General features: G+C 41.6%; 1 protein-coding gene across 5 annotated transcripts in view; it reads right to left on the bottom strand.

Annotated features, from left to right (window-relative positions):
* Nucleotides 1-23,527, bottom strand: part of SH3KBP1 (SH3 domain containing kinase binding protein 1) — a 529,030-nt gene that overhangs the window by 50,216 nt on the left and 455,287 nt on the right. For all 5 annotated transcript variants that reach the window (XM_073616470.1, XM_073616471.1, XM_073616469.1 and 2 more), the window contains one exon: nt 9,502-9,587. In XM_073616470.1, the coding sequence (XP_073472571.1) occupies nt 9,502-9,587 (86 nt within the window). The remainder of the gene's footprint in view (nt 1-9,501; nt 9,588-23,527) is intronic.

The raw sequence follows: 23,527 nt of genomic DNA on the forward strand, positions 1-23,527 counted from the left end.
TTACAGTGTATAGCTGCACGACAAAACAAGATTATAACATTGTAAAAGTAGTATAAAATGACTTTACTGCACACTACAAAATATGTGCCCACTGAAAATACACTACAGCTTGGTGGCCTGGGGTTTAAATCCCACCAGGAGCACTATCTGCATGAAGACTGTATATTGTCCTTGTGTTTGCATGGGATTCCTATGCGTGCTCCAGTCTCCACCCTAGCCAAAAAACATAGTAGTGTGCCACCCAGCATATGACTAAATTTACCCCAGTACCCTGATAGCTCCCACAAGAGCAGAGGCAAAGCAAGTGTACTATGCACTCAGGAATTGCTTTACTGTATATTAATGAGCAAAACAAATAATAGTAAGCAGTAATTAATGTAATTACTTCTATAACTTTATACATTGCATTCTGTAAGCCCTTGTTCATTCTCTGCATTATGTAACAACCACAAAATGGATAGCAGATACGGGGAAAACTGCTTCCTAATTCTGCCACAGGCAGTTATCTAAACATATCATACAGAGCTTTCTGAAGGCACACGCTTCACAACAAATGTTCCCACATAGCAATCCTCATAAAAAACATAACATAAGGTTTAGTTAGGTTTAGGTTAAGTCCCATAAAATATAAATGTAACAAAGTATTTTTCATAAAAATAAGACCCGACACAATAAAAATACCACATTAGTAGTAAGGCAAATAGACCTCTGCAGCTAAAACGCAATTCAGTTCATGAATAATACTGGGATATTATATTAAAAGTGGAATTCTCCAGATTCCTGCAAGTGCAATGCAATAAAATCTTACCTGGCACACAAGGGAGAAAGATTTGGTCTCTCACTGCTCGTAGCCCCAGAGTAACAGAGTAGCTGTCACCTTACTGAGTGACTAGAACAGATGACATTGGAGAGGTGACAAATGTCAAATCTTTCATGATTTGTTTACACCAGAGAACTTGCCTCACTAGCAAAGTGCTGGTTTCAGCTTGGCACAGCACAGATCAGCCCTCCATCTTTAATGGCTTACAAAAAATGAAAACCAATAACATTACATAAATGCTATCTAATCATACTGAATTTATAACAATTTAAAAAAAAAACAATTAGGAAGTTAGGCCTCTTTACAGCTTTAAGATCTTTGCAGTACGCTCTGCCAATACATTGACAGAATGCGGATGACGATTCACAATTTCCATAGCAGATAAATGACAGTCTCTCCGATTTGGTTTTGTTGAGTGTGTGCAATGTGTGTCGCTGTGTGGGGCACGATGATCATCTATCATCATTGAGAACAGTTGTTCCATGGTCCCTGAGTTCATTCACACCTTTGTGTATGTAAGATCATATTATGACATTAATTACTAAAAGCAATTTCAGATTTACCCTAGAGTGTTTTAAGCACATAATCTAAATGTTAAGACTTAATATTGTGCTAGTATATTGTAAATACACTATTGATGTTCTTAACCAGTAGATATAGTTTATTCATGTCAGAACCACTCATAATGACCTCTCAATGACATGGTTCTGCTGTCACAACCACATTCCCATACAGTATCTACTCCACCATCACCATCTCATTCCCTGATCTTTTCCATAGCTATTACCACAAAGCCTACTCTGCTCCTCTGTCACCATCCCCAGGCTGTCTGATCTACCTTGATCTACCCAATATCACTACTACGCTGCCCAATTTTCTTCACTATCACAGCTTCAGTGCCCAATTTGTTACACTATCAACTTTAATAATACTCAACCAGCTACACCCTGCAACCTAAATATCGATTTGCCAACTCTGGAGAAAATTTGTTTTTTTTATTTAAAGTTAAACTGACCTGACCCAACAGTGGGGAATTACAAGCATCAACTACCTGTGTTGTCTATTCCCTGCAAAGCCCTCCTTGACCTCAAGGCCACAGTGGCTTGACTGTTCTCCAAGTTGACATTAAAGCGGGGGGTCCACCTATCTATCATTTTTTTTTTTTTTTGAAGTTCATTCACAAACTTTTCTTCTCATGATTATCTACTCACATGTTCTGTGTAATAAGTCCGCCTGTGTCCGATTTCGTTGTAAAGAATAACTTATAAAATTCACTGAAGGCGGTTTCCATCTTCATTGTGGGCATTTGAAGCCCACAAGCATGTATTTCCTGGATGCAGTGAATGCTGTGCTCCCAGCATTCACCGAGATGTTGTGATGACGCTGTTGCACAATGCATGCTGGGAAGCCTGAGACTAGCTCCCAGGGGACTGTTGGAGGTCTGGGAGAGGCTAGAAACACACCTACTCCCATGGGAGGAAAACCAGGAAGTGCTAAGAAGATTAGAAAAATAAAAGGTAATTACGGCGATTTAAATTTTTTTACACAGCATGTCAGCATCTAGGCAAGGAAGAGAATGCATAGAGATAATGTTCAAAATTTGGGTGGAACCCCGCTTTAAGTTCTTCCTTCTGGTGCTGCCCAGTTACTTGACGGTCAAATGTCAAAGCCTGCGCGAAGGGCAGTAGAAACTCTGGCTTTTGATAAATGAACTCTGGCTTTTGATAAACGTATTGAGAGCGACTTCAGGAACTTAATATGTACAGTCTGGAGGAAAGAAGGGAATAGGGAGACATGATTGAAACCTTTAAATACATCAAGAGGGTGAAGAAGGTTCAGGAGGGCAGTTTATTCAATATGAAACCAAAATCAAGAACACAGGGACATGACCTCAAACTAACTAGAGGAAAGTTCTAAACTAATTTTAGAAAGTATTTTTTTACTGAAAGGGTAGTTGATGCTTGGAATAAACATCCAGCAGAGGTAGTGAGACAGTCAACAGTAAAAGGCTTCAAACATGCTTGGGACATACACAGATCTATACTCAGACAAAAATAAAAAAATAAATGGGCACGCTTGATGGACTACTCCATCTTTGTCTTTTTCTGCGGACACGTTTCTATGAATGGCAGATATGGAGTTAAAATGAAGAAAGAGTGGGGCTTAGTCTGAGTTAGAAGATAATGATGTTTGGCCCTGTATACAGGCTAACTCTAAAGTCCAAGGGACTCCAGAGCAACATAGGAATCTAACCACTTGCCCTCCGGAAGATTTACCCCCCTTCATGACCAGGCCATTTTTTGCGATATGCACTGCGTTAATTTAAGCGACAATTGCACGGTTGTGTGACATTGTACCTAAATAAAATATATGCCCCTTTTTCCCACAAACAGAGCTTTCTTTTGATGGCATTTGACCACCTCTCTCTGCAGTTTTTATTTTTTGCGCTATAAACAAAAAAAGACCGTCAATTTTGAAAAAAAAAAAAAACCCACAAAAAACAATATTTTTTACTTTCTGCTATAAAACATTTCCAATAAAAAATTGCAAAAGATCAAATTTCTTAATTAATTTAGGCCAATATGTATTCTGCTACATATTTATGGTAAAAAAAACAAACAATACGCGTATTGTGATTGGTCTGCACAAAAGTTATAGCGTCTACAAACTATGGGATGTTTTTTTAAATGATTTATTTATTTATTTTACTAGTAATGGTGCCGATCAGCAACTTGTAGCCGGACTGCGATATTGCGGCAGACAAATCGGACACTAATTGTAACTTTTGACACTTTTTGGGGACCAGTGACACTAATACAGTAATCAGTGCTAAAAAAATATGCACTGTCACTATACTGACACTGGCTGGGAATGGGTTAACATTATAGGCGCTCAAAGGGTTAACTGTGTGCCTAGGCTGTGATTCAGTGTAGTAGGGGAGGTGCTTTTACTAGTGGAAGGCATGGATAGGTGTTCCTGCCAGGATCCATGCCTTCTGTACTCACAGAATGGCAATCTGCCTTGTTTACATATGCAGACTGCTGCCCTGCCTGTGTAACGAACGATTGCCGGGTGCTGGCGGACATCAAGTCCACCGTACCCGCCATTCAGCCCCCGCTCTGTAAAATCACAGCGGGAGCACCGATGGCAGGATGTGAGTGCACGCCTCAGATCCGGGAGTGTCAGATCACGTACTAGGTACATGACCTGGCACAGAGCGGCCGCTCTGCCAAAGTAAATGTACTATGGGCGGTCCACAAGTGGTTAAGGTAACTGAAGGCAAGGTACCTGGGCACTGGATGAACCTTTCTCAACCTTTCTACCCCCAAGGTACCACTGATATTATTTTAAGTTCTTAAGCACTTCCATACCAGACCTATTCTGGCACTTCTCTCCTACATGTAAAAATCATATTTTTTTTGCTAGATGTTACGCCGAGTAAATAGATACCCAACATGTCACGCTTTAAATTTGCGCACACTCATGGAATGGCGCCAAACTTTGGTACATAAAAATCTCCATAGGCGACGCTTTAACATTTTTTACAGGTTACCAGTTAAGAGTTACAGAGGAGGTCTAGTACTAGAATTGTTCCTCTCGCTCTAACGCAAGTGGCGATACCTCACATGTGTGGTTTGAACGGCGTTTACATATGTGGGCGGGACTTACGTTTGCAATCCCTTCTGTGTGCAAAAAATTTTTTTTATTCTTTATTTTGCTTTTTTTTTTATTTTTACACTTTCTCTTTCTTTTATTCCTATTACAAGGAATGTAAACATCCCTTATAATAGGAATAGCGCGTGACAGGTTCTCTTTATGGAGAGATATGGGGTCTATAAGACCCTACATCCCTCCTCCAGGCTTGAAAGCATAAGATCATAAAAAAAAAAAGTTAACGATCCCATGTTTTCTAGCTGTGATCGCAGCTTTGTTTACAACCGCAGCCCGGACATGACATCATAACGTCACACCTGGGCCTGTGGCGGTCATAGAGATGACTGGTGACCATCAGGTCATTGGAAATCTCTATGCTCGTCATCCGGCGGCAGCGGATTCATTCTTCGGGTCCCCGATGGCACGGGAGAGTTCGTAGAAGCAACGGAGGGCGGCGGGAGGGGGGGATGTCCCCTCCCGTCGCCTGTAAGAACGATCAAGTGGCGGAACTGCCGCTATGATCATTGTTACGGTAGACAGATTTGCCGGCTCTAAAAGATGATACCTGAATGATCCTGTATCTGCAGGCATCATTCAGATATCCCCACTGAAATTCAAAGACGTCATATGACATCCATGGGCTGGAAGTGAATAAAGAACCCCTGCTAAAACCAATTCATTGAGGGGACAGTAGGAAATTTGTCACTTAGATTGGTGGTCAGTAGGAAGAATGCCCTTTACATCGGTGGCCAGTGGGAACAATGCTCCCCTTATAGACAGCTGAAAAGATCATTGGTGTAATGCAGCTGGCTCTGCCAGGTGGCGTTGGCCTTTTTGCTGGGCAGCTTAGTCTGTTAAAGGAAGTTAAAAGATAACAGGCTTACTAGTTGGATGATCAGGTGAAAAAAAAGGGGGAAAAAGCCAAAAAAAATGAATGAAGTCTCCAAATCTAAGCTGCGATATTTTGCATTTTGTTTTGGGGTTTAATACTGCTTTAACTTAACTCTGACTGGTACCAAGTTAAGAATGTGGAGTTCTAAAGCTTTGTGGGTACAGCACTTTTGGTCATCTAAATTAAGTTTCACAGGACCAAATATATGATCTGTCAAGAGCAAGGAATGGGAGTTATCAATGTTCAGATACATGTATTCCCCTACAGCAACCTTTGAAAAAAACGTACTGGAATGACATAGCTACAAGTCTTTATGAAATCACTTATGAGTGAATATACCTGCATGTCCTTAATCTGTCAGCAAATCTAAACTGCACCCTGCCATCTGCCTCCTACTCATTTATCCACCTGACAAGCCGTAAAGCATTGTAACCTAATTGCTGGAGTATTGCATGCTGTTGGTTATTTTATAATTTTGCAGCATGTCTCTTTTACTCATTATACGATTTTGGTCAAGGGGTTAGTTGGTTAGGATACCAACTATTACAATGATCAAACAACCTTTTTAATACCAAAACCTTTGTACAGTGAATTTTTATATAGTAAAAAGTAATCCTTAGATCCCTTTCACACTGAGGCATTTTTCAGGCACTTTTGGGCTAAAAATAGCACCTGTAAAATGGCTCCCCTGCAGTCTGTGTGAAAGCCAGAGGGCTTTCACACTGAGGGGATGCGCTGGCAGGATGTTAAAAAAACTCCTGCAAGCAGCATCTTTGGAGCGGTGAAGGAGCAGTGTATACACCGCTCCTAAATCTCTCCTGCCCATTGAAATGAATGGGCAGCGCCGCCGAACAGCCAGCAAAGCGCTGTTGCAGCGGCACTTTGCGGGTCGTTTTAACCCTCTTTCGGCCACTAGCGGGGGTTAAAAGCACCCCCGCTAGCGGCCAAGAGCCTCCGCAAAAACGACGGTAAAGCGCCGCTAAAAATAGCGGCGATTCACAGCCGACGGCGCCGATGCCCCAGTGTGAAAACAGCCTTAGAGATATATCATTATAGTACCACAAATTATAGAACAGCATATCTGAAACAATTATTTACTGACAATGGAATAAATGTATTTAATTCTATTTATTTATTAATTTATTTCATTTAATTTAATTATTTAAATCTATTTAACCAAATTGCCAAATTGTACCACAATATTAGGGGCAAGGTGTAACTAATTTATTAAAACACATGATTTTCATTCATTTAATGTGCGTGTTTTTGCAACATATTGCCATGGACAGGTGTGGTTTGGCCCTAAAGACACATTTTAGAAAAAAAATAATTACACCACATGGAGAAGCAGAGCATTGCAACCTCAATCAGTGCATTGCATGTGCAATCCACAGGTTCCTGCAGACTCTTCCACTAGCCCTAAGTCCATATGGAGGTACTGTTATAGGGGTGGATAAGTAATCAATGAACTACAAGTGCCATTGTGGCAATGGATCTCGTAGTCCGTTAATGGATTTGTGAATAAATGATGCGGATGTGCGGGCACAGCCCTGTCAAATTCAAAAGATTACAGAATACTGCAGGTAGAAGCATGCCATGATTCAGAAAAGTGAGGGCATTTTGAAGAAGGGAGGCTAGGGAATGTAATATCTCACATTACACCCCAAATGCGAAACCAGGGCACCCAATGGTGAACACACTAGGAAAGGAGTGGTGCCTGGTGCTCATGAAGACAGCAAAGATTTCACTCTATTTGTCTTAGTGACCACTGTCACCTGAACTGAGAGCGGGTGTAAGTCCAAAATTTTGAAATTTCACTCGAAGAAGAATAGGAGGGAGGTGTACCAAAGGAGTCTAGGAGGGAATTTCTCTTGAAGACTTTTATGTTTTGTCTATAGGAAGTGGGTCCTAGTAGATGACAGACTTAGCAATAGCATGCATTGTCAAGCTGCGGCAAGCAAAGCCAGCAGAATATTAGCATGCATTAAAAAAGGGATTTACTTCAGAGATAAAACAATAATTCTACCCCTTTATAAAACTCTGGTTCGGCCACATCTGGAGTATTCTGTCCAGTTCTGGTCACCAATCCTCAGAAAGGATGTGCTGGAGCTGGAGAGAGTTCAGAGAAGGACAACAAAATGAATAAGGGGGCTGGAGGACCTCAAACAAGAGGAATGTCTACAAGCACTAAATTTATTCTCCCTGGAGAAGAGACGCTTGAGAGGAGATATCACAGCGATATACAAATATCTCAATGGTAATCCCTGTGTAGGTAGGAAACCAGTCTCAGGGAGTGTAAGAGGACACGGGGCCACACAATGAGATTGGAAGAGAAGCAGTTTAACCCAAGGCTGCATAGGGGGTTTTTCACAGTCAGGGCAGTAAGAATGTGGATCTCTCTTCCACGATCAGTGGTGTCAACAGGAATTATTGATAGTTTCAAAAGACTCTTGGACGTGCATTTTATCGAACACAATATACAGGGATATGGGAAATGATTATCTACACAAACACACACACACACCAACATAGGTTGAACTGGATGGACTATTGTCTTTATTTAACCTTGCTAACTATGTAACTATGAAATCTCCTCATGGCCAAAGAAAAACTAGCTAAATGTCCCTCACTCTACCAAAACTGGAAAATAAAGTTTGGTCTTTGGACGTTCTTTAATTCTGCCGAAGTAATACCTTTTGCAGATTTTGACTGGTTACTTTGGTTTACTGCACTTAAGAATAAGAATAATATTAACTGAAAAAGACCAATATTTAACAGTGCCATAATTAATATACACTATATTGTCAAAAGTATTGGGAGTGCTTTGTGCACTGGTCCAAATCATTTGGTGGAGGGGGGATTATGGTGTGGGGTTGTTTTTCAGGTGTTGGACTTGGCCCCTTCGTTCCAGTGAAGTGAACTCTTAAGGTGTCAGCATACCAAGACATTTTGGACGATTTCATGCTTCCAACTTTGTGGGAACAGTTTGGGGATGGCCCCTTTCTTTTACAGCATGACTGCACACCAATGCACAAAGCAAGGTCCATAAAGACATGGATAAGTGAATTTGGGGTGGAGGAACTTGACTGGCCTGCACATAGTCTTGACCTCAACCCGATAGAACACCTTTGGGATGAATTAGAGCAGAGACTGTGAGACAGGCCTTCTCTTCCAACATCAGTGCCTGACCTCACAAATGCGCTTCTGGAAGAATGGTCAAACATTCCCATAGACACACTCCTAAACCTTGTGGACAGCCTTCCCACAAGAGTTGAAGCTGGTATAGCTGCAAAGGGTGGACCAACTCAATATTGAACGCTACAGACCAAGACTGGGATGCCATTAAAGTTCATGTGAGTGTACAAGCAGGTGTCCCAATACTTTTGACAATATAGTGTATCTGTTGTGTTAATGCTATTGACAGATATGCTACTTTTATACATTTTTTAAATTTTGCCCATAGTTACAATATAGGCAGTGTTAATTTCGTCGACTAAAATGACTAAAACATTTTAGTCAACTAAATGAATACCATTTTAGTCGACTAAAACTAAGGAATAAGAACTCTTCATCGTATAAATCTGATGTCCAGTCATATATTTTCTCCTAGGTAAACATGAGTTAAATCAATAATAACTATAGGCTTCTTAGAGACTTGACAGCTTGTTAAAAACAGTATTCATACCATTGGCTGCAATTAAAATTGCCATGTTTAAATTATTTATGTTACTCTCAATATTTCCCACCTCTTTCCTGTAATAAACAGATATTCCAAAGGGCTTTAGTTTTACGAATGAAGTTAAGAAAATTCTATAAGTCCATTACAGATTCCAAATAAAATAATAAATCCACAAGATTGCTTTTTTTGGCCGCATAGTAAATGCCATAGGAGCAGAGCTCTTTCCACTTTGCCTCATTATAGGAATGCACTGTCTGAGAGCTTTCTCATACATTCCTGCAGATTCGTGTTTACTACAGCAGTGTTCTGTATAAAACACTCCCAAGTACTGAAGAGGTTTATTATAAGTATGTGTGTAGGCTGGTATTTAGGATGTGTATGAATCTGTCAGTGTGTATGACAGAGCAGGGACTCTGAGGATATTTATAACCTGGCAGAAAAACATTCAGGACTTACCAATGTCATTGCTCTTATCTGATGAGTCTCTGTCTGGAGTGCTGGATACAGTACTGATTCCTACCTCTGCCTTTGGGCTCTCACTCCTGTGTGGCAAAAAAGAAAACAATAATTCAAAATATATATTTTTTTCTCTTAATGTCCACAGAGACACATAGGATGCACATTTCCAAATATCACTCGATGGACACAACCGTCCTAATTTTATCCTTTGGTTCAGTGGAGGCCCGTTTCATAAGGGGCCCCCTAATCCATGTGTCCGGCCCCTATTTCACACGCAGGGCGCCAGACGCACAGATTTCAATAGGGTTTTTTGGCTAATTGGCTTCAAAAAAGGGTGGGCTCCTGACGGGGGGGGGGGGGGGGGGGGGGGCTTGTCGGGATCGGCGCCTTCCCATCTGTCTCTGGCGGTAAGGGGTATTGGCGTTGGCCGCCCCCCCATCAAAATATTGAGCACTGGCTGCCACTGCTTTGGCTTATTGTGTTTTTACAATCAAAGTAAATTAGAGGGGATGCCTAATCTTTTAAATTTTACGCATACCTGAAGCCACTGGCAAACTGTCAGTGACCTACTTGTGCTAGTATGCACCACATAATAGAACATTATGACAGTGCTGAGCTGTCACTGCTCTTAGCGCTTCCATATTTGTCTAGTCTTCCTTTCCAGGCACACACTCTTCAGGAGTGTGCCGTGAATGCAGAGAGAGCTATGGCGCAATAGTGACTCCTGTGTGCATGAGTGAGAATGACATCACAGCCCCGCCATTTAACCACTTCCCGCTGACGTGGCGCATATATGTGGCCTCTCGATGGGTGGGCTTTAACACAGAGAGGCATATATGCAGCCTTATGTAAACAGTTTTCTGTGCTGAAAGCGTGCGCCCGGCGCGCGCTCCCAGCACAGTCACCGGAGGGGACCAGAAAGCTTCTAATGCATAATTGCATAACCTTGTATAACCTATTACAAGACAATTTTATGGTCCAGTTTATTGAGGCTCCAACTAGGAATGACGCTTTGCTGGACCTGTTATTCCTAAACAATGCAGAGCTTATTTCCAATATTCATATAAAAAACATCTGGGTAGCAGTGACCATAACATGATTTAATTTGATGTTAGCTGGAGAGGAAGACATACGGGAAAGATAAAAACACTTAACTTTAAGAGAGCAAAGGATGAGGGCTGGATGAGGGCTGGATGAGGGCTGCTCTCCAAGACTTAGACTGGGAGGGAATATTGGCATCAATGGACACAGAACAGAAATGGGAATACTTCAAAAAGACTGTATGCAAACTGACTGTAAGTAGGCAATACATTTAAAAGCCTAAGAATAAAACCTATGTGGCTCACGACCAAAGTTAAAATGGCTATAAATAAGAAAAAAAAATTTAAAACGTGTAAAAAGGAAATCAAGGATGCAAAAATTCAAAACGAACGGCAGATTGCAAAAGATAGGACAAACCCCAAAAAATTCTTCATATATATTAATAGTAAAAAGATCAGGTTTGAGCATGTAGGCCCTTTACAATATAATCTAGAGTGGGTGACTGGGGACAAAGAGAAGGCACATTTATTAAATACTTTCTTTAGCTCTGTGTATACAAAGGAGCATGGAGGAGCTCATGTCCATAATTGGGATGGTATTGACACAGCCCCAAATGATCCACAATGGCTCAAAAGTAAAATGGTCCAGAAATATTTAGACGGAATAAAGGTTGATAAAGCGCCTGGACCGGATGGCATCCACCCACAGATCCTAAAAGAATTGAGCTCTGTCATTTCAAAGCTAGTATTTCTAATTTTTAGGTACTTGTTAATGACTGGAATGGTACCACTGGATTGGCGTAGGGCCAATGCGGTGCCCATATTTAACCACTTGCTTACTGGGCACTTAAACCCCCCTCCTATCCAGACCAATTTTCAGCTTTCAGCGCTGACACACTTTGAATGACAATTGCGTGGTCATACAACACTGTACCCAAATGAAATTTTTATCATTTTTTTCCCACAAATAGAGCTTTCTTTTGGTGGTATTTGATTCAGTTTGTGACCCTTACTTTTTAATACATTTATAAATGATATTGGGTCTGGGATTAAAAGTACCTTTTCTGTCTTTGCAGATGACACCAAGCTATGCAGTGGAATAACGTCCTTACAGGATGTCTAATTGGGCAACTAAGTGGCAAATGAGGTTTAATGTTGATAAACGTGAAGTTATTCACTTGGTGGCTAAGAATATGAATGCCCCATACATACTAGGGAGGAGTACATCTGAGGGAATCCATAGTGCAGAAGGATCTGGGAGTTTTGGTAGATCATAACCATAATAATAGCATGCAATGCCAAGCTGCAGTTTCCAAAGCAAGCAAAGTCCTTTCTTGTATTAAGAGAGGTATGGACTCCAGAGAGAGAGATATCATTTTGCCCCTGTACAAATCAATAGTAAGACCTCATCTGGAATATGCAGTTCAGTTTTGGGCACCAGTTTTCAAAAAAGATATCGGGAAAGTGCAGAGAAGGGCAACAAAACTGATAGAGGGTATGGAGGAGCTCGGCTATGAGGAAAGATTAGAGGAACTAAATGTATTCACTCTTGAGAAGAGAATATTAAGGGGGGATATGATCAACATGTACAAATACATAAGGGATCCATATAGTGAACTTGGTGTTGAGTTATTCACTTTAAAGTCATCACAGAGGACAAGAAGGCACTCTTTACATCTACAAGAAAAAAGATTTCATCTCCAAATACGGAAAGGTTTCTTCACAGTAAGAGCTGTGAAAATGTGGAATAGACTCTGGCCAGCTCAGCAGATTGCTTTAAAAAAGGCCTGGATTCTTTCCTAAATGTATATAATATAACTGGGTACTGACATTTATAGGTAAAGTTGATCCAGGGAAAATCTGATTACCTCTCGGGGGATCAGGAAGGAATTTTTTTCCCCTGCTGTAGCAAATTGGAGAATACTTTGCTGGAATTTTTCGCCTTCCTCTGGATCAACTGTGGGTGAAGGATTGTGTATATGGGATTGTATATTAAATGTTTTAATTATATTGTATTATATGTTTATGTTTATTTATTTTTTGTTGTATCTAGATGGACTTGTGTCTTTTTTGAACCCAACTATGATCATGTGACTGCCAATCACAGCGTTCACATGACCTGAATGCCCACCTCATTGACAGGATCAGCAACTATTTGTGGGACTTTGTAGGGGGGGCCAAGAGAAAACTGTAAGTGCAGATGCACTTATAATTAAGTGCTGTGGTGAGATTTTTTTAATGTGATGCCATAGTTTCACTTAAAGCTGAAATGCCATTTGTTTTAATGTAGCAATCTTTTTACATATCTTTTTACCAACTGAAGATAGCAACAACTGCACACAATGCAATTTTCTTTATAATGCAGTATATAGATGAATGCTTACTGCACCAAGAAGCATCACTTCAGCATTATTTGGCACCATCACCTGTGCATTCAGCATAGGACTGTTACTATTAAAAGAACAATCTTACATACAAACGATTGTTTGTATGGAAGTCTGATGAGCAGAATGCGCATGCGCGCTGGCATGGGAGCGGACATGATCTGACCTGCTCCGCTCACCACTGGACTTTTCTTGCTATAATCAGAGCTTTGGGCACCAGGAACACCGCTGGCAGCTCGGGGACCGCATCATGCAATGGAGGGGAGTGGGTTCCACCAGAAAGAAGCCTCCTCCGTCCACCTATTATTTCCGTTCGGGGAACGAAGATCCGATGGCATATCAATCTCCTTCATCTAAGATGGCGTCGGACCGGAGGACAGACTCATGTGCGGCCCCACATGCGATCAAGACGCAACGTGGCTCGGCTTCCCCCACACAAGCAGCCACCTCACCACACAGTACAGTGGCCTCACAACCTGACCGGGCTCTGCATCCCTTCTCCTGCCAGTCACAGGCAAACATGCTCCAGCGACGGAGGGGTGAGTCCCCACAGTTCTCTCAGCATATCATGAGATATGCTGAAATTATTTCTACAGCATTGGTGAACGGCTGGACACCATTGAGTCTAAGATGGATGGCACAGTGAGGAGGGTTAATCAAAATTCTACCTTGATCTCTTCTCTACAAGATCAACTGAACCAGGCCAATGGTAAAATAGAGGATCAGGAAAATAGGTACAGACATATAATTTTAGAATTCGTGGCCTGACAGAAGCGGTAACTGATCTGGAAGATGCCGTAAACGTCCTGATGCAGGACTTAATCCCAGACATTTCACCACACCACTTGGAAATAGACAGAGTGCATCATGCTCTTGACAGCTCCTCGGCAGGATGCCCTACCTAGAGATGTTATAGTTAACCCACATTTCTACAGAATCAAGGAAAAAATAATGCCCACGGCTCGCGCCAGGAGCAACATTACCCTCCTGGGCCACATCATTCAAATATTCGCGGACATTTCCCATCTGACGAAACAGAAGAGACGCGCACTGAAACCATTACTGGCTCATCTAACTAATCGTTAAATCAAATATCGCTGGTCATTTCCATTCCGCTTGTCTTTCACCTATAAGAGCAAGTCACACTCCTTTGCCAACTTTGCGGATGGAGAGGAAGTCCTCTTGAGCCTGGGCCTCATCTCTAGGGAGACTTTATCCCCCAAAACAAAGCAAGCAGGAGGCCACCCAGTTTCCCCTTTGTGGGTTCAACAACAGCGATCTTCTTCCAAGAAATTCCCCCCTCTCGCAAGATCCTATGGATGACCATGTAGACTGTAATATGAGGGGGTAATTTGCTTAGTGATACCCATAATCACCAATTGCCTGTAAAAGGTCTTTCTCAAGTGGTTTGGGACATACCCAGAAGTTATAATTTATTCTACGTTCATGTTTTTACATATCCTCAATGCAGTTACCTCAGTTCTGGGGGGAGGGGGGCTTTACTTTACTGTGTGAGTGGGTTCCATCATATGAGACTACAATATGTTGTGGGTTTTGCCTGTAAGGTTAATTTTGGCTCTTCCCTATGCTTACATAAAAATAATATCTGTTCAATTGGTTCTACTGGTTTTCCCCAATTCCCTTACTATCCTTTGAACGGAAAGGGACCGAGGCGGAAACGCATGCCACTCGTTAGTGAGCTTGTCCTTACCTAGGGGGAAGTGACAACCTCACACTACCTGATGGGAACTTTAATTTCCCAGACCTCTGTGATTTGTTCACTAATCTGTCAGCTGACACAGTTTCTTTTTTTTTGGTTTGTTGGTACGTGATGGTCCAGTATACCACATCCCAACACTAATTCTCTCTTCTTTTTTCTTCCTAATGTTTCTGCACATACGTGCACCCCTGCTTCCAAAGCTAGAAGCTTCCATTCTAAGCATCAGATCCTCGGAAGAGATGATGGTTAACGACAACAGGCGAGTACAGTCTACCGAACCCTTATGTTCAGTACCCTTTCCTCTGAAAATTCAAATTTTAACTCACAATGTTCAGGGTTTTAATTCCCCTACGAAACGTATGATGGCCTTCCAAACTTGTCACAAATTGGGCATGGACATACTGCTCCTTCAAGAAACGTACTTCTCTCGTACCTCAGCCCCCGAATACTTGAATGCCAGATACCCCACATTCTATCTGTCTAATGGCCCGGATAAGAAAGGAGATGTAGTGATTTGCATAGCGAAAAAAGTCCCATTCACTCCTACTACGGTAATCAAAGATAAAGAGGGCAGATACATCAAGGTGGTGGGGAAAATCAATGAACACTCGATCACACTCTATTCATACTGTGTGCCCAAAGTGGGTCAAGTAAAATTTGAGACCATGCTCACAGTACTGATGCCTCATGTGCTGGGTCACGTTATAATAGGGAGAGATAGTAATGTGTCTTTGGACCAAGCCCTGGATAGAACTAATGCACACAAACCGATTTTGAAACACGTCCCGAAACAGGGTTGCAAATCAGTTTGAATACTGCATTCCCACGACCTTATAGATATCTAGAGGGACCTCCACCCCCCCACGACCAGAGAGTAAACCTATTATTCTCAGGTCCATAAAACGTATTCGCGAATAGACCATATATTTACACTGTCACCACTGCTTGCATCCATTAACTCGGCCAAATTACTGTCCACCTCATGGTCTGACTATTCGCCAGTCCAGATTTCATTAACCGATCTGTGGACTAGACCGAAAACCTCAACCTGGCGTCTTAATGCCTAGTTGCTTAATGACCCTACCATTGATAATGAAATAGAGTCTGCTAAACTGATACCTCCCCTAGTATCAACTGGGCAGCACATAAGGCAACAATACGTGGCAAACTAACCCAAATAGCCTCCAGAACCAAACGTAGTCATGCACAAATGATACGACAACAAGAGGATTTACAACGTATAGTGCAAGAGCAAAAGTATAATCCCCAGTTAGATTTGAGACATAAAATTAAAGCGGCACGTACGGCATTAAATCTTAGCCTTACCACTAAGGCTGAGAAGAATTTAAGTTGGTCTAGGCATCGATTTTATACTTTGGGAGACAAACCTACTACACTATTTGCTAGGAAACTTACCCCTCGACCATACAATCCCACCTTGCAAGATGGAAATGAACTCAAAACCCCCAATTAATCATTGCAGAATTTTCACATTTTTTTCCTAAACTTTATACGGTCACCGAACCCATTCCCCACAGCTCAAGCCAATAAATTCTTCTGCCATATCCCCCTTCCACAGGTGGCTCAGGACCACATAGAGTTAAATGGAGGGTGACTTTATGGAGGGAGAAATCAAGGCAGCAATTAAAAGTTAGAACCCATCAAAGACACCGGTGACCGGACGGCTTTACTGGCCACTATTATAGAAAGTACACACCTCATCTATGCCTCTTTTTCAATGAATTGAGAAAAGGTTCCCCCCTAGCCACGTGTGAAAATGCTGCTTTCATACATGTCATCCCCAAACCAATGAAGGGACCATGGGGACTGTGCCAACTATCGCCCAATCTCACTCATTAAAGTTAAATTGATGACTAAAATTTTAGCGACTAGAATGAATACTTTTCTATCCAATTATATCCATCCAGACCAGGTAGGGTTTGTTCCCAATCGACAGGTCCCTGACCAAACCCGACGGGTGATAGATGTAATAGCAGCGCTTCATTCAAACTGGGACAACCATGGCAAGCGTAAGGGCATGCTGTTTCATTAGACCTTTGCAAGGCATTCGACTCTATATCATTGGATTATATACTCTATGTATTGAAACAATATGGATTTGGGCCTAATCTTTTAACTATATTGCAGACATTGTATAGCGAACATACTGCTAGACTCCTGATAAAAGGGTATAGTTCGCATAACATAGATATACACAGAGGGACACGACAAGGTTGCCCTTTATCTCTTATCTTATTTATAATGGCCATCAAACCAAGCGGTCACCGAGATATAAAAGGCATATATTGTGGGGATAAGGAGCACAAATGTGCCCTTTTCGCTGACGACATATTGATGCTTCTCTCATCCCCAGTAACGTCGCTACCTAACTTATATCAAATCTTGCGCCAATTTACATTTATCACGGGTCTCACAATTAATCTTTCAAAATCGGTTGCTTTAAACCTCACATTGGAGGCAGACACGGTGAAATTAATCCAAATATCGTTTCAGTGGCAAAAAGAGGCTCTCCTGTATTTGGGAATTTCTTTAACTCCCTCCCTACATACCCTGTATCAGGCCAATTATCCTCCTTTATATAGGAAACTGACAGCGGATCTTCTACGCTGGGCCAACAATCCATTGTCGTGGTTCGGTAAACTCTACTCAATAAAGCTGAACTTCCTTCCAAGGTTGCTGTACTTGTTTAGAACACTTCCGGTTGCAATGCGCATGTCCGATCTTAATGTACTGCAGAGCAAGATTATAAAATTTATCTGGGGGGACAAAAGACCCAGAGTGAATAGGCGCACCCTTTATACACCCAAACTGAGAATTGGTCTGGGAGCTCCAGACCTGGCCAAATTTATTAAAGCTGCGCAATTAGCTCAACTAATTTGTTACCATTCCTTGCAAGCTCAACCTTTCTGGATTAAAATTGAATAGTCTCTCCATCCTACCAAACCGATTAGTCATATGATATGGCTACGAACGAGAGATAGACCAATCATAATGTCCCCCACATTATCCTTTTCTCTAAGCCTATGGGACTGATGAAGCCTCATGCATTTAGATCTTTTCATGCTCCCTTGGCTCCATTGACTGGTAATCCTGATTTCACCCTGGGTCTTAATCCTCAAGGGCTCACATGGTGGACTAACAAGGGCTTGATACGTATTGTTGACATGTGCGACCATAAAGGCATCTTATCGAAAAAAACCCTCATAGATAAATACCAACTTCCTAACTCAGAAATGTACCATTACTCCCAGATGCAGTGCATTTTCTGAAGAATCTACAGCGTACAAATGATTTAACAACTTCCACCTCAATTGAATATCTATGCAGGTCTTTCGATGAGCATACCGGCTATATCTCTAAAATATATAGTGTAATGGAAATTTGTAAGTTCTGTATATGATTGTATTGTATTTTGTATGTATCGCACACTGCCCTCACTATGTTTTCAGTACATGTTTACATTCTTTCGAGTCCTGATTAGAATTAGCCTGCCTATGTAACGCCCCTTGTTACCATAAACGTACAATTGTAATATTAATGTGATACCTACGTAATCATGTGCATAAAAACCTTCAATTGCGTCATAATAAGGCAGAATAGTTATTTGGAAAGATGCTGAGTGTATCTTTTTTGTCTGTTCCCTACTGCAGTAATTATTCATTTGGAAGCACTAATCAATATGAGGATAGGAGTTGTCTATCCTCAATTGAACCGAGTCAATAGCATCTTGTCCTCTAAGTGGGAAAAATTGTTCTATTTGAACAAGTGGGAACAGGATATAGAGGAAACATTGGAACTTGATTAATGGTTTCAAATGGCACAATTCGCCTCAAAATCTTACATTAATATCTCAATGATCGAGGTGAACTATAAAGTTTTGCTGCAATGGTGCATGGTACCAGTCAGAATGGCGACATATGTCCCAGGCACTTCCCCTCTAGGTTTTAGGGGATGTGGCATGGAAGGCACAGTATACTACATATGGTGGACATGCCCTAAAGTCAGGCGATTTTGGATTCGCATCTACAATTTTATATTTTCACTAACTCAGGTGAATTTAATCAAATCACCGCAGCAGGCGCTACTAGGATGCCCAGTAGAGGGAGTGCCAGGACACACGAGGAAACTTATATCACTCATCTTTACTGCATCCAGGATAGAGGTAGCTAGATCTTGGAGGTCGCCCATGATCCCCTTTGATTTGGTGAGAACTAAGTTGTCGTGCATCATGATCAATGAACGCCTTTCAGCGATATTACTCGATAAGCAGCCAGTCTTTGATAGAGTCTGGGAACCACGGATAAAATGATCTGTCCGAAGGCTTACGAGACATCTGCACAATTACGCCTGGAATAACAGGGTTGCACATTCCCCCCCTTTTACCTTCCCCTCCCTTCTTCTCTTCCCTTTATTCTTTCCTCTTGCAGGCTTTTCTTTTCTTCCCCTGCATCCTGTTTGAGTGACCAGTAAGAGGACATTGGCCACATGGTTACATGGTAGGATGCCTCCTCATGAAGCCTAAAGTAATGACAGGGATCCAAGAATGTACTAACCCTTTCCTCTCTTCCTTTCTTTTTTTTTTTTTTTATTTGTTACAGTTTTCTCTTGTAGTTCATTATGTTAAAGTATATAGAGATAAGGGGTACATGTGTACATTTGTTGGAATATATCATTTTGCTCATAACTCCAGTACCTTAAGACATCATCCTGTATAGAGAAATACCTATCTCGTGTAAACAATATTTTGCCTTGGAATTTCATATGTACAATTTTCAATGAAAATTCATGGAAAAGAAAGTCTGATGAGCACAGACTTTAATGGTTTGTTTATGACTAGAGAAACTAGGAGCACCTGCAAATTCATTTCTGTGAATTACTGCCATTCTACAACACAGCTTTTTCACTGTCCCAAGCTCAGCAAGCACAAAAGATAAATATAGCTCCGCTGCTAGTACATCATACTCAGATTACATAACTACCAAAGGAGTCACCTTTACGACATTCAAGTTTGCAGTTATTACAGAAACTGGGAGAAGCCTGTAGCGTGCCACAGTGGTTGGCACTTCTGCCTGGTGGCACTAGGGTTGTCAGTTTAAATCCAAACCATGGCCCCACCTGCCTGGAGTTTGTATGGTGTCCCTGTGCCTGCATGGGTTTTCTTCCACACTCAAAAGACATGCTGGTAGGTTAATCAGCTCCTGTCTAAATTGGCCCTAGTATGTGTATGTGTGAACGCGAGTTAGAGACCTTAGATTGTAAGCTTTTGTTAACCCCCAAAAAAGAAAATTGATTTCCTGGTACCTTAAAGCAGATTAAACAACACAGTGCTTGGGCTGTGTAATCTGCCCCCTCTAAACTGTAAAAAAAAAAACCCTGAACCTGGCACTTCCTGTATGCCCTCTCTGTGCTGACCATGAAAATCAGGGCTGCTCCGCCCTAACCACCATGGTCTGATTGCAACCCTCTGTCATACGCTGCTGCCCCCTCTGCTCTCCTCTCTCCCCCATCACCCCCTTCTTCCTGCATGTCAGCTCGTGTCTGTGTCTCCGTCTCCACCCCTGGCCGCTTCTAGTAAAATTTAAAATGTTTTATGCTCACTGCCAGCAACTCTTTCATATCCTGGCAGAACATACTGCATTAGTCTTTTAGAAAAACGAGCGCTGTAAATCCCGTCTAGTGCTGTCTTCAGGCCGGTCACGTGACTCTCGGCCGCTTTCCAGGGCTACTGCAGGAGAGGCCATGTGATCTCCCCGGCTGACGTCAGAGGGAGGTCACGGCCCCTCTTGCAGTATTCATCCATCGGAGCTGTACAGCAGCCGCGAGTCGTGTGACCTGCCTGAAGACAGCTCTAAATAGGTACTTACAGCGCTTGTTTTTCTAAAAGACTAATGCAGCGTGCTCTGCCAGGCTCTAATAGAGAGTCTGGCGGCGTGAGTTATATGGGTTAACAAACCTTTTAAGGACAGGGACTGATGTGAATGTACAATACATAAAGTACATAGGTAAAGCGCTCTGTAAATTGTCAATGCTATACAAATACCTGTTATAAACCAAAAAAAAAATTTAAAGCTTACAGTTCTACTGTAGAAAGGCATCAGCTAAATAAACAGGATGTATGGTTTCATTCATATATCACTGCCTTTTTAAGACACTGGTGCCTCTGTCAGAATACAATGTCCCGGCAGGAGGGATTCCTTCATCTACTTCGTTTGTGTGACCGGAGGAGTATATTAAATTACCCTGCTGGCTGTATGGCCAGCTTTGCAAAAAAAAAGTCTTTAGATGTACTAGAAAGCAGTATTAAACCCAAAACCTAAAATGTCATACATTGCACCTGATCAATCATTAAATGTAGTGGCTTTAATAGTTGTCTTTATTTTAGGCTTTTTCCCTCTGTTTTCACCTGATGATCTGGCCAGTAACACACCTCCTGTATTAGTGTGCTCCTACTCTGGATGAAGTTCATCAGGGACTGGCCAAATTTCAATCAATCTAAGAGAGCAGGGAGAGTTTTTCCCACTCTTCTGATGGTGGGGAATTTCCCTACTATCAGAATACAAAGAATCAGTGGAGAGGGTTTCCTCATCCATACACTCATTGTGGATAGGGGGAACCGAGTCAGTTTTTTTTTGTTCAACCCGCTGGTTGAATAAAAAAAAAAAAAAAAAAAGAAGATGTACTAGCAGAATTAGATACACTAACAAATTGAAATTACATAAGTAGTTACAGCAACAGTTTTTTTTTTCTTTTGGGAGAAAGAGTTTACATAAAATAATAAAAGTTGGTCATTGTAAGTACCCATGTCAGTGGTAACCGATACATTTGCAGGAGAGCATGTTCCGTTGAAAATAATAGACTCACTGGCCAGATCACTAGGTGAAAATAAAAAGGCAAAAAGCTTAAAAAAGATATCTAATGCAGCCACCACATCTAATAATTGGCAAGCTTAAAAATTTTTGTTTTTAAGTTTAATACCACTTTAAGATGTAAAAAACACCTTTTTTAAAATATCTTATTTTACCTGAGAGCTCCTTCCTCCCCCTTCCATTGGATGAATCTGATTAAAAGGTGGACTGCAGCCAGTATTGCAAAGTGCTCCTCTAATATGACCACTCTGGAGGCAGCCTATAAGTTGTTCACCCTCTTCCATGTATCTATTCGCAAAGGCACCAAGTTAGCATTGCTCCACTGCCTGATCCTGGGTCTCCTTCTCATACCAACAGAAGCTGGCCAGCTATCCATTTATAGCCACTAAACGTGCAATAGCCAGGAAAAAAGTCTGGAAAAAAATGTCTGTTTTGTTTGCAGAGGTGAGGAGCATCTGGACAACCCCCATGATCAATGAGAAGATGAGTAGTTTCCTCCATGACTCTTGCACCAAATTTCTCAAGGTGTGGGCCCTAGGCCTAGGCCTGTCTAATTGACCCTGCTTATTTCCAAGCCTGGGGGACCTTTCTCCTTCTGCCTCTCTCTTTCTCCTCCTCTTCCATCGTCTTCCTTTTCCTCTTTCTTTTCTTCCCCTGTTCCTTGGACCCCCCCCTCCTTTTTTTCCCTCTCTTCCCCCCCCCCCCCTATCTTCATTAAATAGCCAGTCTAAGATTAGTTTTCATAAATTTTTGTGGTTTGCTCCACACACCTCAGCCCCCGTGCCCTTAGGTTCAGGCACCTTGTGTTTACCCCCTGGCCTTGGTCGGAGGGTCCCTGTTGATCGACAGTATATCCTTTAAAACACATTCCATACATGTACATGTTCATGCCATTTTGCTTTAAGCCCACTCATGGTATCCCTTGCGTGGGAATGCTGCATTTGTATTCTTTTTATATTTCAGTACAAATATTGTACCAGGAAAGCTGGACTGTGGGCAAACAGTTAAAATACATACTGCATATGTGAAATGTATTGCCTGTGAAAGGATTTGTAACTCTGTCCGGACAGTCATGTGTATCACATACCTTGGCCACCCAGTACATTCAGGTGAGAAACCCCAATTTCATCCGACTAACATGCTAACAAATCAGCATCATCATACCAGAGAGCAAGGAGGTGATCCAGGAAATCATAAAACTGAGCCAGGAAGTAACAGAGTACTCTTCCTGTCTATGGAGTGTGGCAGAGGTGCGTGAAAACCAGCATAGGAGTAAAGACATTGAAAAAAGTATCTTATTTATACATTTTCTATATTAGGTGTATGAGTAATTACACTATTTGCTATGTAAGCTGGATACACTGACAATTTTCATGATCCTGCAGAACTGGAAATCCATAGCTCCCAACTGACCCTGATTTGGAGCAATGTCCCTCTGTCCCTCCTTCCTCCTCATTTGTCCCTCATTTTGGTCTGATCTATATAGTTGTATATAAAATGCACTTTTTATCCTTCAAAAAGTGTTTCCCAGTGTAAACATTTCATCCAATTTCTAAATTGCTACATTTGTACATTTTAAAAGCCAATATAAAAGAATAGTAGTGGTAAAAAAAAAAGCACTTTTGGGTTTCACCAATCTTTTTCTTGTACAATTCTCCTTTAAGGGGGCGTGGCAGGGGGTGTGTCCTATGCCTACCTACTTTTGCTAATAGGTGTCCCTCGTTCCCATCTCAAAAAGTTGGGAGGTATGGGAAATCTGATGTCACCAGTTTCTCCCATACACCTCAAGAATTTTTAATCTCTGCTCCCTATTACCCTGTATACTCTGCAATTCCACATGCAAAGACAGACTCTTCAAAAAGTCAGCAATTAGGGCAGCTTCCCCCATCTACTGCTTCCAGCAGTGCTTTGTTGGCATCTGTGATTTGCTCCTTCATTGAATTATGAAATGCAATGGCTGATTATTAAAGTAGAACTATAGGCAAAACTTAT

This window comes from Aquarana catesbeiana, linkage group LG02 (genome assembly GCF_042186555.1).
Source record: "Aquarana catesbeiana isolate 2022-GZ linkage group LG02, ASM4218655v1, whole genome shotgun sequence".
In the NCBI taxonomy this organism is placed as follows: Eukaryota; Metazoa; Chordata; class Amphibia; order Anura; family Ranidae; genus Aquarana; species Aquarana catesbeiana.